Raw genomic sequence first — 15043 nt, 5'->3', positions numbered from 1 at the left:
AGTCTTGATAACAATGAACTTAGTCAAACAAACTAAAGCCCAAGTCATCGTCTGACTCGCCGACAGGCTCGTCCTTTTTCCCTTCTTAGTCAAACAAACTAAAGCCCAAGTCATCGTCTGACTCGCCGACAGGCTCGTCCTTTTTCCCTTTTTTCTTAGAGGCAAGAACAGTAGCATTCTCAATAGATACAACAGAGATAACAGCAACAGCAAGGACGTTCTTGTAGGCATTGACGAACATGTGAAGCGCAGCTGCAAGAGTTGGGTAAGAGAGAGTGAAGGATAGCGAAGCAGCCATAGAAACACCATCTGCAAACTTGTCAGCGAGGTTGTCTTTCGTGAGATCGAGCAATTCTGGGCTTAAGACAGATCCATTGTCATAGACAGGGAGAATCGCAGACCCACATGGGAGGGGCTTTATCCTAAATGTGGTTAGGAGGACAGCCTCAGAAGATTCTTACTCTATTCCTTTTCTTGATCAGCTCAACTTACTCTTTGTTGGGATGTTAAGCCACTTAGAAGAATGGTTTGCGCGCTGGGCCGAATCGGCTTTCGTGCTGCTGATCACAATCTGCCTGTACCCATCCAATAGACTCCCAGCGGAGTCGTCTGTTTCCTCTCGGCTTTGGTCATCTTGATAGCTGACATTAATCTCTCTCTATTTATTTGGAACCATGTTTTGGCTTTAAACATCGAAGAATTCGTTTGGTTGAGTCAGAACGCACAGGTAAATTCTCTGTGTCCAAGAATCGAAACGCAGAGTTGAATTCTGCGTTCAGGAGCTCAATTAACGCAGACACACAGGTAGGTTCTTTGTGCTGAAGCATTAAAACGCAAGGTTGAACTCTGCGTTCAGAAGTTCAAGCAACGCAGACGCACAGGCCGCATTTGAAGGGATTCTGGGCCTAGAATCTCGCCCTAATTTGACAGCTCATAGCTGTCTATAAATACACCGCTGGGTCAAATCAAAAGTCATCCGACTTTTCAACAGTCTTTTCTCAAAAAGCTTAACGAAAATTTTGTTTTGAGCTCCGGTGAACTCTATTCATCTTCTTCGATCATCATTCTCGATGGGTTCAAGAAAGAAGATGGTCTCTCATCCGAGGTCGGCCGCTACCGTTGCTCTGAGTTCTCGGTCAACCTCGACCACCGGCGGCGATGCAACTCAGGCCGGTGTGCCGTCGGCACAGGCTTCTCTTGTCGGTGGTAAGTATCGACCTTCATGGCCACAAAACTTGATTCGGCGAGTTCTTTGAAAACCCTAGATGGGTTCTTGTAAACGAGGAAGATGACTCGTTTTTTGATATTGTAATGCAGAGTTGGAACTTTGCGTTTCGAATTTGAAACGTCGGGGTCCGACTTCTGCGTTTGGTGAAATTTAGCGCCAGGTTTGACCTGTGCGTTCGAAAGCTTAACGCTGAGTTCGACCTCTGCGTTGATAAAATTCAACGCCAGGTTCGGACCGTGCGTTTGAAAGCTTAACGCTGAGTTCGACCTCTGCGTTGATAAAGCTCAACGCCAGGTTCGAACTGTGCGTTTAAAATCTTAACGCTGAGTTCGACCTCTGCGTTGATAAAATTCAACGCCAGGTTCGGATTGTGCGTTTAAAATCTCTCAATCTTCTAGGGATTTTGATTAAAATTCCCTTTTGTTTTATTTCCTCATTGACTAACTGAGTACTTTTCTCTTTTCGCATTGCCTTACTCCCGCGAACCTCTTACTCTTCGTCACCATTTCGGGCGCGAGGGCGGCGTAGATTCCAATATGCAATTCAATCTGCGTCAGGAACTCCCAATTTTTCAGGATGGGCGCGAGGGCGGCGTAGATTCCAATATGCAATTCAATCTGCGTCAGGAACTCCCAATTTTTCAGGATGCAGACAAGGATCGTATTACCCTGATCTCAAATCCAAGCCCAGCTGTACTCAGGATTTTGGTGACAGACGCCAAATTCGAAACCGACTCCCGTAAAAAACTTACCAAACCAGCATTCCTGTTTGGCGATCATGTCGTCATCCAAAAAGAAATTGTGACTGACGGCCACTATAAGTGGTTGAGGAAAATAGGAGATCGCCGCTTCTTTCTCCCTGATATGCATAGGATGTTTCCTATCGCTTACTATCAGTGTGCTTCCATCCCTCGACATATGGATTGGGACCTTGTCCGGGAGCAAGATGGGGTAGCTATCGGGGCTTTGACCTATACAGGCGTACACACTGTAGGTTACAATCGACAAGTGTCCGCTTTGGAGCCCTGCTTGTTCTCACGGGGGTATCCTTTAGGAGAAACAGCTAGTACGGCCAACACTTTTATGCGGAGATTTCTAGCCGCGAAAGGAGAATTCCCTTCCTCAGTATTTAGAGCTCCTGGATGGGTACATTCTACCGAGACAGGATGGTGGACACGAATGACAGACTTCGTGGTAACAGAGTTAGAGGGATCTTTAGCTCAATCTGGACTTGGTTGTCCTGTAATAGCTACCAGATGTGGTGTTGACTACAGCTATTACAATTTTTTCGCTGTTCTGGAGAACTATAACCCGGAGACATGTACATTCTTCACACCAGTTGGGGAATTAGGGTTTGCCCTCCACGAAATGTATGACGTTTCGGGTCTTCCTTTTGGAGACTTGCCCTATGAGGAGTTCGTCCCAGGATCAAACGAGCTTAGGATTTTGAAGGAGAAGCATCCTGACGTCTATGACACTCTATGGGAGGTGATGTGTCATTTTCAAATCTGTGCTCAATTGACGGGGGCCCGAGGACGTGGTATAAAGCAGCTATCCTGGGCTGATTATCTATTCCAGAATTTACCCCACAAAACTGCTGATGTGTCTCGTCGGAACGTGAGTGCCCCTGAGACAATCCAAACTCTGATCAACGATGCTACGGCCCATTATGTCAACGAGGGATTGGAAGAGGATTTCCCTGCACAGACTGAGTTTGAAAGTTTCCATCACCAGGCTGCTGTGCCTATTTCTGACAGGGCCTTGTTGGCCGGCTTCCTCATGTTGTGGCTCAAGCGATGTGTCATCCCCAGGGGAAGGAGGTAGATTCTGAAGGAAAGAAGAGTCTGGTGACCCTAAATCCTCGAGTTCCCCTGCCATATACCTATTTGATGGCATGGTACGTATCTCATTGCCCTCTTTTGATGAGTGCCCCATCTCCATCGGACGAGGGGTTCATCCCTTTTGTGCAGCGATTGGAAGGAGCTTATTGGGAAGGTACATATGTAGTGAGGGTCCGTCAGATCTTGTCGAGAGACCTCAATTATCAACTATTCCGCTGTTTCCCAGACTTTGAAGGCGGTGACTATGGGCAAGTGTTCCAAGATACGGCTGGTCCAGATGGTTTTACCCGCTTAGATGGAGGGGTCTTCCACTGGCTCTTGAACATTAGACCAGGTTATCTCCTCTTTAGGCAAAATGACAAATGCATAATCGAGCCGTATCAGCCGTATCGGTTTGCTCGCCAGTTCGGGTACGACCAATTATATGTTAGGAATCCCCGGAGTCAGCTTGTAATTGTTGGTAACATATACGAAGGAGCTAGGGCCTGGTACTACTCTACTGCAGGCTGCACTGGAGCTACCTTTAGGTTACCTCACAAGACGCCCAATTTTCTTTCATCTATAGCTTTTTGTAACTGGTATCATACAGCTTCCAAGATACCTAATTACAGGTTGAATTTGTCGGGGCTACGGGAAATTAGGAGGATGTACTCATCCAGAAGAGGATCCCGGTTATCTCGTCTGAAGGGAATCAATGAGTTCTTATCCTTCGAAGATGAGACTGAAGGAGGAGGAGGAGAAGGAGATCCGGGACCGGAGAGTGCTCCAATAGCGAGCCCTAAGGCTGCTGATACTCCAAGAACCAAGGCAGCTGGAAAGAGGGTTCTTACCGAAGCAAAAGAAGTTCAGTACGAGAAACGTACTCGCAGGAAACTGCTAGTAGACCCTCCTGCTGAGAAGTTGATGGCGGATGCTTTTAAATCTGCCGGTGGAGGGGAAGAGCAAGAACCAGCTGCTGCAAGTCATCCCGATCACACAGGTCCTCATTCTGGTGGTTCTACATTTTCCGAAAAATTTTCTTCCCACTGTCCTTTGGACCCGGAAGAGGGTGGAGATGAATCCCTGATTGGGGATATGGAGGCTTCTCCTGATATTTCACCATTTCCAGAGCAAATCCCTGGTGCTTCTCTTTCATCTGCGGGGACATTACCTATGATGTCTCCCTCTAAAGGGGTTAGATCGCCCACAGGTGAACTGTTAGTAAATGAAGCTGTAAATTTTAACGAGAACCAGTCTCCTACTTCTTCTGCATTATTGCCACCCTCAGAGGCTGTTATTCCTAGCCCTACGACTGATATAATGGCCAAAGCAGATATGATTGTGAGTTCTCCTGGTCTCTCGACTGCAGATGATGAGGAACCGTTAGATTATGGAACCTCTTCTTATAACGAAGATGCTGATGAGGAGGATGGCGATGGTGACAATGATTCTGCTGGTTGGGCTGATCCACCACCACCCCCTTCTGACAAGGCGTCCGGTTATCTTCCTTTTTATTCCTCTGGTAGAAATTACACACTCTGATTTCTCTGGTGTTTCTTTCTTTTATACTGACTATTCTTTTGTGTAGGTTCTCCAACTCGTGAGGTCGCCGATACGTCATCGTCTCTCCACCCACAAGCAGCAGACGTTCCTCCCTCTGAGCCAATGCCGGTGACGATAAGTTCTTTGCCAGAAGAACCTCTTTCGCTAACGATTCCCCTCAAATCGATAGGGACTGAGAATACGCCAGGCTTAGCCCAAACAGGAGCACTCATGGTCCTTCCTTCTAGTCCTTCTCAACTGGACATCACGATGGCTTCTCCGGCTTCTTCACGGTCGTCGCCTACCATTCTTGCATCAGGATCTACGATTTTGGGCTCCCCCACGACATCTCCTGTGAAGTCTCTAAGTCCAGTGGTCATTTCTTCCATTCTTAAAGTTCTTATACGACCGTTGGAAGATATGATGAAGATAGCGATTGAGGAGGTCAGTGCCGGACGAGCTTCATTTGATTCTTTCAAGCCAATACTCATGAACTCCCTGAATAGCATCCGCTATGTGGACGATGCTCGATGGTTCCAGCACTGCTCCGAGATTATCTCTTGGTTGGAAAAAGATCTGAGGGCTTTAGAGGAATTACATCATGCCGATCTTACTGCCCAGACCACACTAGTTTTTGATGGTCTCAAGGCTGAAGCCAACCGTCAGTATGAAACTCTTCAGGAAAATATTACTGAACGGGAGCTTGAGATTGCATCTTTACAAGGGCAATGCATTCATAAACAGCACGCTGTGGATGCTTCTAATGCTGCCATACAGACGTCTCGTGCAGAAATTGATCGTCTCAAGGTGGAGTTGGCTCGACACGAGGCTGAGCTCGTGCGAGAGGAAGAGATTTTGAAAAGGCTCACACTAGAAAGTGTGAAGACTTATGCCACCTATCGTTCGTCGGTGCAGGACCTTGAACTTATCCAAAAAGAAGCTAATGCAATTGCGCCGGACGAGAGTGCACTTAGGAAGAAAGCCGAGGTGATGGTGCAGGCCGCTTACGAGGAAAAACTATCCGCTATTAAGTCCCGGCTTGCATCTTTTACTTTTGCTGGTCCAGAGGCTTAATTATGTATCGTTCTTTTTGCTTGATAAGAACAGGGCTTTTGTATCACTCTTTAATATTTCTGAGCAAAATAAAAAGAGTGATTTTGGCTTGTCTCTATTTATTGCATGTGTCGTGTTCTGACTTGCAACAATGAAACTATATGGAGAATGCCCAAATTTTTTTTTTTAATTTCCTTTATTATCATCTAAGATAATTCCAGAAAAATTTTAACTTGTTGGGGATGGGTATATGAACACTCGTTATTCCTTCGTAGGAGGATTAACTAAATCAAACGGGTTAGAGGTGTCAGAGATTTGGGAATCTATCGCTCTATTGGAAGGAGTCAGTAGATTAATTTTGTCAGCGGTATGATCTTAACCTGACATGCGAGAAATTGCGATCAGGGCAATTAGAGGGTTTATCTCTCTATTGGAGAGAGTCGATAATTGGATTTTTATCAGAGGTGTGGTGTTAACATGACAAGAAGAATATTGCTATAGGAGCAATTTTGAGGACTTATCGCTCTATTAGAGAGAGTCGATAAGTGGATTTTTGTCAGAGGTGTAATGTTAACGTGACAAGAAAAATATTGCGATAGGAGCAATTTTGAGGACTTATCGCTCTATTAGAGAGAGTCGATAAGTGGATTTTTGTCAGAGGTGTAATGTTAACATGACAAGAAGAATATTACGATAGGAGTAATTTTGAGGACTTATCGCTCTATTAGAGAGAGTCGATAAGTGGATTTTTGTCAGAGGTGTAATGTTAACATGACATCTGTGGGAAAGATATTTAGCGTCTCGCTTGGGAGGATTGCTAAAGGTTTTATCATCGGAGTGATAAATTAAATTACTTGTGGTTTGAACAAGATTTGGGGAATTTTATCACTCTATTAAAGTGAGTCGATAAATTGGATATTTACTACTCTGTTGGGGAGAGTTAGTAAATTGATCATGGTTTGAATAATTTTGGAGACTTATCGTTCCATTGATGAGAATTGATAAGTGGATTCTGACAGAGGAATTATAGCCGTATAGGTATTGATGCCAGCTAAATTCAAACTCTGTGGGGATGACATTCGTCTGAGGTGTAATATTAACCTGACGAGGATTTAATCCCTACTGAGGAGATACCAAGGTTTAACAATGCCATGTTAAAAGAGTTCATGAACTTAAGGAATAAGTATCATGTTTTGCCAATACAAAGGTGTGTCCTTTGTTTTAAATAATCACAACGCAGGGGTGACCTTTGCGTTGAAGGTTCGAAACGTAGAGTTAAGAACTCTTATAACGCCGGTCTAAACCTAGCGTTTGGGACTTAAACGCAGAAGTGAACTCTGCGTTAAGATCTAACCGATCTTATCGATTAACGCAGAAGATTGCGTTTCAGAATTGGTTGGGATTCTTTCTTAGAGTCCCGAACCGATTTAACAGCTTGACGGCTGTTATAAATAAGCCTGTAAGGTCACATCAAGAGTCATCCGGCTCTTTTTATTTCGCTTAGTTCCAAGAACGAGAATTCTCGTTTCAATCGATTCAGCGACGAACTTCATCTTCTCCGATCAGCCGCACCCATGGCGCCTAAGAGGATGAGCTCGGGCTCTAAGAAAGTCGCTAAGGTCGTTTTGAAGGCGTCACCGACCGAGAACGCCGACGGCGTTGTTACTCTCCCGAGCGCTTCGACATTGTCGCCGCCGCTGCATGGACCTCGTTGTTGTGGTAAGTGGCGGCCACAATAACTTGTTTCGACAAGTTCTTTGGAAACCCTAGATGGGTTCTTCTAAACGAGAAAGATGACTCGTTTCTGTCAGAAACGTAAAGTTACAACTCCGTGTTAAAATCGAAAACGCAGACTTAGGACCCTGCGTTTAGGAATCATAGAGCTAAGTCTCTATGTTAAAATTGGGAACGCAGAGTAAGGACTCTGTGTTAGAATTGAAAACGCAGACTTAGGACTCTGCGTTTAAGGAAACATATAGTTAAGACTTCTATGTTTGGGTATGAAGTTTGAATACGGGTCTTGGCCTCTGCGTCTAAATATTATAACGCAGGGTTCGACCTCTGCGTTCAAGTGTTACAACGCAAGGTTCCACCTCTGCGTTTAAGTATCGATACAAGGGTTGGCCCTTGTATTTAAAGTTTGGCACGTAGAATTTATCCTTCGTGTTTATTTCGTGATAGCAACCTATTTCTGCTACTAACTATTGCTTCTGATTTTACAGTGCTTTTTCCCAATGTGCCACTTCTGTCGGAGCAGCATTTCAATTACACTGATGATCCAGAAGTGGGGAGAGCTTTTGGTCTTCGCAGAGAGATTACTCTATGCACTTTTCCTAGCTTGGAGCGGGCACATTTAATTAGGTTTGCTGGGTGTTCCACCCTTAGGGCTCTGATCACTGATGTGGATCTAGACACTCCTGCGGGTTTGGACCAGTTTGTCAAACCATCATTTTTGTTCGGAGACCATATATCCACCGACGGACAAGTTGGGTATGTCGAAGATTCTCGGATGCTGCGAAGAGTCGATGATCAGTTGCTCTTTCTTCCAAGAATGAAGAGAATGTACCCGCTTTCATACTTCCTGAGTGTCGGTGGTCGTAGGGGCTTGGCCTTCGATCTTGTCAAGGAGAAAGAGAACATCTCATTTGAATCTGGCTGATCCTCTCGTGTTCAAATTGGCGGACAACTCAAAGGTCTGAGACCTGGCAGTTTTGAGAAAAAGGGCTTCGCTCAGGAGACACCTCTTCCAGCGAACATTTTCGCGCGCCAGTTTATTATTGCTCAAGGCGAATTTCCCACACAAGCCTTCTGTTCTCCTGGCTGGTTATTTTCTGGAGAAGATGGCTGGTGGATCCGGATGGTGGATTTTGTTCTGGAAGAACTTAAGGAGCCTCTTGCTCAGTCTGGCCTTACGATACCAGTACAGGCTACAAGACGCGGGATCACTCAGAACTATCCCTGCTTCTTTGCTATGCTGGAGCATTACAATCCGGATAGCTGCACTTTTTTCACACCTGTTGGGGAGTTGGGATTTGCTCTCCATGAGATGCATGCAATATCGGGACTATCCTTCGGGCAAACGCCCTATGAAGAATTTATTCCAACCACTGAAGAACTTTCTCTCTTGAAGACTGCTCATCCAGAGATATACAGTACTTTTTAGGAGTTGATATGCCATTTCCATATCTGTGCTCAGATCGCTGGGATGCGTGGGGATGGTATTATGCATACTGCCTGGGCAGATTACTTATTTCAGAACCTGGGTCAGAAAGACTTGATGGTGACCCGACTTGTCGTAAGCTCTGCTAAGAGCATTAAAGCCCGCATCAAGGCCCCTAATGCTATTTATAGGAACAGGTGTTTAGAAGATGGATTTGAAGCTGACAGCAAATTTGAAAGTTTTCATCATAAAGCTGCAATTCCTATCTCTGACACGGCCCTTCTTGCTGGCTTCTTGATGCTATGGTTGAAGCGGTGCGTCGTGCCGACGAAACCAGCTGAATCGATCTCGGTTGAGGTAGTCTACCCAGCTGTTCTTCTGGCTCACGGAAGACCTCTTAAGTCTTCTCTCTGCAATGACAGGTTGCCTGCAGAGAGGCCTACGGGATTTGATTTATGAACTCCTAGACGACAAGGAGATGAATGTTGTCGGGAGGAAAGTTTGGAAGACTCCCCAACCCCGCACACCAATGCCCTATACTTATTTAGTGGCTTGGTTTGTGCTGCATTGTCCCTCTTTGATGACGGGGATCATACATGATAGCGAAACCTCCGTTCCTTTCGTGCAAAGGCTTGAGTCAGCCACATGGACAACTGTGTACATAGTCCGGGCTAGACAACTCTTGTCTTTGGAAAACAATTATGATCTTTTTTGTTGTCGCCCTTGCTTTGATGGGGCTGAAGAAGAAGGCCCGAAGTTTGGCGACATAGTCTTCGAAGGGTCCTCGCTCTTAAACACAGGGACCTTCCAATGGCTTCTCATTATCAGAGTAGGCTATCTGATTTTCCGAATAGGTGAGAGATGCATAATCGAGCCCTACGTTCCTTCACGTTTCGCTCGACAGTTCGGGTATGACCAGCTTTATGTTGGTAACCCTAATCCGCGATTAGCTCACATTGGGAATTTATACGAAAGAGCCCGTGCTTGGTATTTATTTTCTGCCCGAGGGACTCATGCGCAATTTACCCTGCCCAATTTGCCGCCTAATTGTTCCACTGTAGCGGACTTCCGCGATTGGTTCGACAAAGCTTCTCGAATCCCCGAATATGATACATATACTTCATGCATAAATGAGATCCGGGAACTTTATAAATCGAGAAGTGGTTTTCCCAGGACCCGATTACCAGGGATAGAGGATTATCTGTCCTACGAACGAGAGGCAGCCGGAATCGAGGAGATTCCGAAGGAGTTATCCGCTGCCGAGCTTTTTGAAGAAGAGGATACTAAAGAAGCTCTCGAGAGAACACCCCCTCCTGAGCCTCGCTCCTTGAGATCATCAGGGAAGCGGGCTCTTACTGCTGAGGAGGAAGGCGAATATGAGAAGAGGATTCGGAAGCGAAAACCCGTTGCAACTAAGAACTCCAATAAAGCCAAGTTGATGGGGGATGCCATAAAGTCGGCACGTGCTGCATCTCCAGAGAAAAAAGAGGATACTATGCTTCAAGCTGCTTCTTCCGGTCCTGAAATGACAATAGGTGGGCGGGGGTCTGCCACCCCCAGCTCAGCATCAGATATACCCGAAAAATCGTTACCTGAAGCTGTCCATCGTCCCCCTCGCACCGATTATGCGAATTGCTTTGCTTATCCAACTGCTCCACCCCCAAGCTCAGAAACATTGAGGAAGCTTATCGAGCAATTAGAACATTGGATGCAAATGACTATCGACGTCGTTAGTCTCGGGGACGTGAGTTTTAAGGTTTTTGAACCCCATCTGCTGGAATGTCTTGCCAAGATCAGGAATCAGGGGGATGCATTGTGGACCGAGAATTGTCGCGAGGGCATTATTATTCTAGAATATGAATTGGAATTCCTTTCAATGCTACAATGCGATGCCATCGAACCAGAAGTGGATCGGGCTCTTTCTCAGGCTAGAGCTTTGAAAGCACAACACCAAGAGGCTCTTCAGAAGAGTCTGTCTGAGACCGAATCTCGTATTGCTCGGCTGCGCGGGGAACATCTCAAAGTACAAGTGGACATGGGCAGTCTTGCTATTGGTCTCCGGGATACTGCAGCAGAACTTTCTCGTGCTGGTGTTAAGCTATCTCAGATAAATGCTCAGTTAGCCGGCGACATGGAAGTTCTAAAAGGGTTAGCTACTTACTGCGACAGACTTCTCAAAGGCTATTGCGATGAACTTGTCGCTGCCGACAAGATTAGGCGGGAGATTGCAGAGGCAGCACCAAATGAAGAGGAGCTCAAGAGAAAGATAACAGAGGAAGTCAAAAAGGCTCGTGAGGAGAAAATATTGGCGCTGAAATCTAAACTCAAGTCTTTTAGACTGATGAGCCCTGATGCTTAGGACTTGAATCGCTTTTTAGCTAGGGAATAATTTTGTATCATTTTCATTTCGATTGTCTTCATTTTGTATTCAAATTAACAATATTGAATGAAAATAATATCATTTTTCCTTTCATTATCTCTTTTTGTTGAAATCTGGTTCAGGACAATGAAAAGTAAAGCAAATACCGTAAGTTTAGTGTTAACCTGGCATGAAATTGAAATTCTCTTTATTAGAATAATTCCAGAAAATTTCAATCGTCAGAGGTGTAGTGTTAACATGATGAAATATAAGACAGAATTACACTATAAATGGGCAACCCCCAGCCTGATTCGGTTGAGGTTTAGGGGGCTGCATGACTTATGGAAAGTATCTTTTAAGGAACTTTTCATTAATCGGCATCATGAGCTTGTCTCCTTTTTGATCAATGAGGCGATACGCTCCGTTCGAATAGACTGACTCTATTATGAAGGGCCCTTCCCACTTAGGATTGAATTTCCCTTTGGTTTTGTGAGTCATCACCAGGAGTCGTCTGTTGGCCAAAACTAAGTCGCCTTTCTTGAAAATCCGTTCCTTAACCTTTTTTATTGTAGGCTTTGGAAATATGGGCTTGATATAACTCGATCTGTTGCTGAGCTTGAAGTCGTTTGCCGTCTAAGGCTTTAAGTTCTTGCAGACGTCGTTGATGTTTTTCTTCTTCTATTAGTCCAGTTGTAATAGCAACTCTTAGAGAAGGGATCTGTATTTCCAATGGCAATACAGCCTCGCAGCCGTATACCAAAGAGAATGGTGTAGCTCTTGTAGGGGTCCTCACCGTCGTGCGGTAAGCCTACAGACATTCACCGAGTCTTTCATCCCAATCGCGTCGGCTCTTGGAAACAAATTTTTTGAGAAGCTTCACTATGGTTTTGTTGAAAGCTTCTGCAAGACCATTCGCTGGCGGATAATATGCTGTAGATGCGACACTTTGGATTCTGAATCTGTCACAAAATCTCTGAAACCCAAAGCTGACAAATTGTGTCCCGTTGTCGTGCACTATTCACCTTGGGACTCCAAAACGGTAGATGACATGATGCTTGATGAACTTGATTACATTTGAAGTCTTGACTTCTTTTAACGGGATTGCCTCTGCCCATTTGGAGAAATAGTCGGTCACAGCTAGAATAAACCGGTGTCCTTTGGACGTCAGAGGGGAGATTGGTCCCACAATATCCATACCCCACATTTCAAAGGGCCAGGACGCCGATGTGGGGTGTAAGTTCCCAGGTGCTTGGTGGATGAAGTCCCCATGAATTTGGCATGCGTGACAACGTTTAGCATAGTCAACTGCATCTGAGAACATCTTTGGCCAATAATAGCCGATTCGTCGGAGGCAATCTCCTAATTTAGCTCCGGGCTGATGAGCCCCGCACATTCCGTCATGAGCCTCTTTAAGGGCCTCCTTCGCTTCCTTTCGGGAAAGGCATCGAAGTAAGACTCCATCATGTGATTTACGATATAGGACTTGAGAAACTGTATCGTAATAGAATCGGAGGGCTTTTTGTTTAATTACAGCCGCTTCCTTAGGATCATCAGGCAAAATTCCATATAGGGCATAGTCGATGTACAGGAATCGTCAATCCCTAGATTCGAGCTCCATAGATGTTGTACAGACTTCTCCTGTCGTTGTCTCGTTTGAGTTTTCCTCCATAAGAATTTTGGAAAAGTATAGCTTCCGTCCCATGACCGGAATCATTGTTTCGACCCCTGGTGGCAAGGCTAGCGAAGTTGCCAAAGAGGCTAAAGCATCGGCATATGCATTCTGAGCTCTTGGCACGTATTCGATAAAGAAACCTTCGAACTTTTGAGCTTGCTTTAGCACTGCGAAGTAATACGGGATCAAATCCTCATGATGTACTTCGTACTCCCCTCGGACTTGATTAACGATGAGCTGAGAGTCACCATAAGCCTCGAGGTGCTGAATGTTAAGTTCTTTAGCAAATTGCATTCCTAATAGCAGAGCATTATACTCGGCTACGTTATTGGTGCAAGGTTTGATTAGGGAAAATCCCCTTGGGATTACGTGACCGTTCGGAGAGATTAATACTACTCCTACTCCTGCGGTGATTGCTCCATGAGGGTTTGCTCTAGACGCACCATCGAAGAATAACTTCCACACTTGCGTAGCTTCTTGAGTAGCGCAAGCTTCAGCGACTTCGTCAGGTAATTCTTCATACAACTTAGATGTTCCTGATACTGGGTGATCAGCTAAGAAGTCTGCCAGTGCTTGACCCTTGACCACCTTTTGAGGCATGAACTGCATATCGTATTGTGACAAGAGAATGGCCCACTTTGCGAGTCGGCAATTTAGAGATGATGGTTTCGTCATCAGAACTCTCAAGGGATTCACCTTAGAGATGACCTGAATTGTTTGTCCAACTAGGTAATGTCGCATCTTTTGAATCGCGAATACCAAGGCAAGACATTCCTTTTCGACCGGATTGTACCGGTGTTCGGCTCCCATCATAGTCCTGCTCAGGTAATAGATGGCTTGCTCTTGACCTTGATCATTGTTCTGGGCCAACAAAGCTCCAAGAGAATGGTCCATGGCTCTCACATACAACAGGAATGGTTTTCCTGATATTGGGGCCACGAGAACTGGCGGCTGAGTGAGATATCTTTTAATCTCCTCAAATGCTTTTTGACATTCTGCATCCCAAACAAAGGATACTCCTTTCTTCATGAGCTTAGAGAAAGGTTGGCAACGCCCTGAAAGATTTGATATGAATCTTCGAATGTAGGCCAGTCTGCCTTGCAAACCTCTGAGCTCTTTGAGATTCTTCGGAGGTGGCATGTCTTGGATGGCACGCACTTTCTCTGGATCAAGAGAAATTCCCTTGGATGTGACAATAAATCCCAGGAATTTCCCACTTGAAACTCCAAGAAATGATTTTGTCGGATTCATCTTCAGCTGATGTGCTCGCATGATCTCGAACATTGTCTTCAGATCTGTAAGATGATCACCTTTACATTGGCTCTTTACTGCTATATCATCAACGTAGCACTTGATCTTCTTTCGTAGGTGTTCATGAAAGATCATGTTCATTGCACGTTGATAAGTTGCACCTGCGTTTTTCAGGCCGAAGGGCATCACTGTGTAGGAATACACCCCCAGTGGTGTTCTAAAAGCAGTGCGTTTTTCGTCTTCCAGGTGCATCTTGATCTGATTGTATCCGGAGAATCCGTCCATAAAAGACATCATTTCATATCCGCAGGTGTTGTCAATCATAACATCTGTGATAGGAAGTGGGAACTCGTCCTTTGGACAGGCTGCGTTAAGGTCACGAAAGTCGATGCATATATGGACCTTACCGTTTTTCTTGGGCACTGGGACAATGTTGGCTACCCAGTCCGGGTGTTGTTCTTCCCTAACAAAACCCGAGTCTATAAGCTTTTTAACTTCTGACTCAATTGATTCCATGATCTCTGGACGAAACTTGCGTTGTTGTTGTTTTACGGGTTTTGCATCCGGATCAATGTTGAGACGGTGCATGACAACCTTCGGGTTAAGGCCAGGCATATCTTCATAATTCCAAGCGAAGACATCTATATATTCTCGGATGAGAGATATAAGGTCCTCTTTTTCGGATGATGATAAGTCTTCGGCTATAAAGATAGGCTTAGGGTCAGACTCATCTCCTATGTTGACCTGGATCACTTTATCTTCAGTGGGTGGTTCACGTTGTTCAAAGCGCATATCCCACAAGATGTTAAGATGTTTGATCCAAGGATTGTCGGTTGATTCGATTAACTCTTCGTCACCCCCTGCATCTTCATCGGGGTGACTAGGTAAAACCATGTTCATAGTCAAACTTTTAAAGAAAGGTCCGACACTGACGTCGGATTCCCAAGAAGATGTTCCGG

General features: G+C 45.2%; 1 protein-coding gene across 1 annotated transcript; it reads right to left on the bottom strand.

Annotated features, from left to right (window-relative positions):
• Positions 86-1734, bottom strand: LOC109838542 (60S acidic ribosomal protein P0-like). Its single transcript, XM_020406973.1, has 2 exons — positions 1715-1734; positions 86-422 (listed from the first exon to the last, which is right to left on the bottom strand). Exons 1-2 carry the CDS (start codon positions 1732-1734, stop codon positions 86-88), a joined length of 357 nt encoding a protein of 118 aa, XP_020262562.1.

This window comes from Asparagus officinalis, chromosome 4 (assembly GCF_001876935.1).
Source record: "Asparagus officinalis chromosome 4, Aspof.V1, whole genome shotgun sequence".
Classification (NCBI taxonomy): Eukaryota; Viridiplantae; Streptophyta; class Magnoliopsida; order Asparagales; family Asparagaceae; genus Asparagus; species Asparagus officinalis.
This window is presented reverse-complemented; position numbering and strand designations above follow the sequence as displayed.

Coding starts and splice junctions, on each gene's coding strand:
- LOC109838542 (XM_020406973.1), bottom strand. CDS start 1,734: ATGGTGACGAAGAGTAAGAG. Junction 423..1,714: donor ATGGTGACGAAGAGTAAGAG/GTTCGCGGGAGT, acceptor AACCACATTTAG/GATAAAGCCCCTCCCATGTG.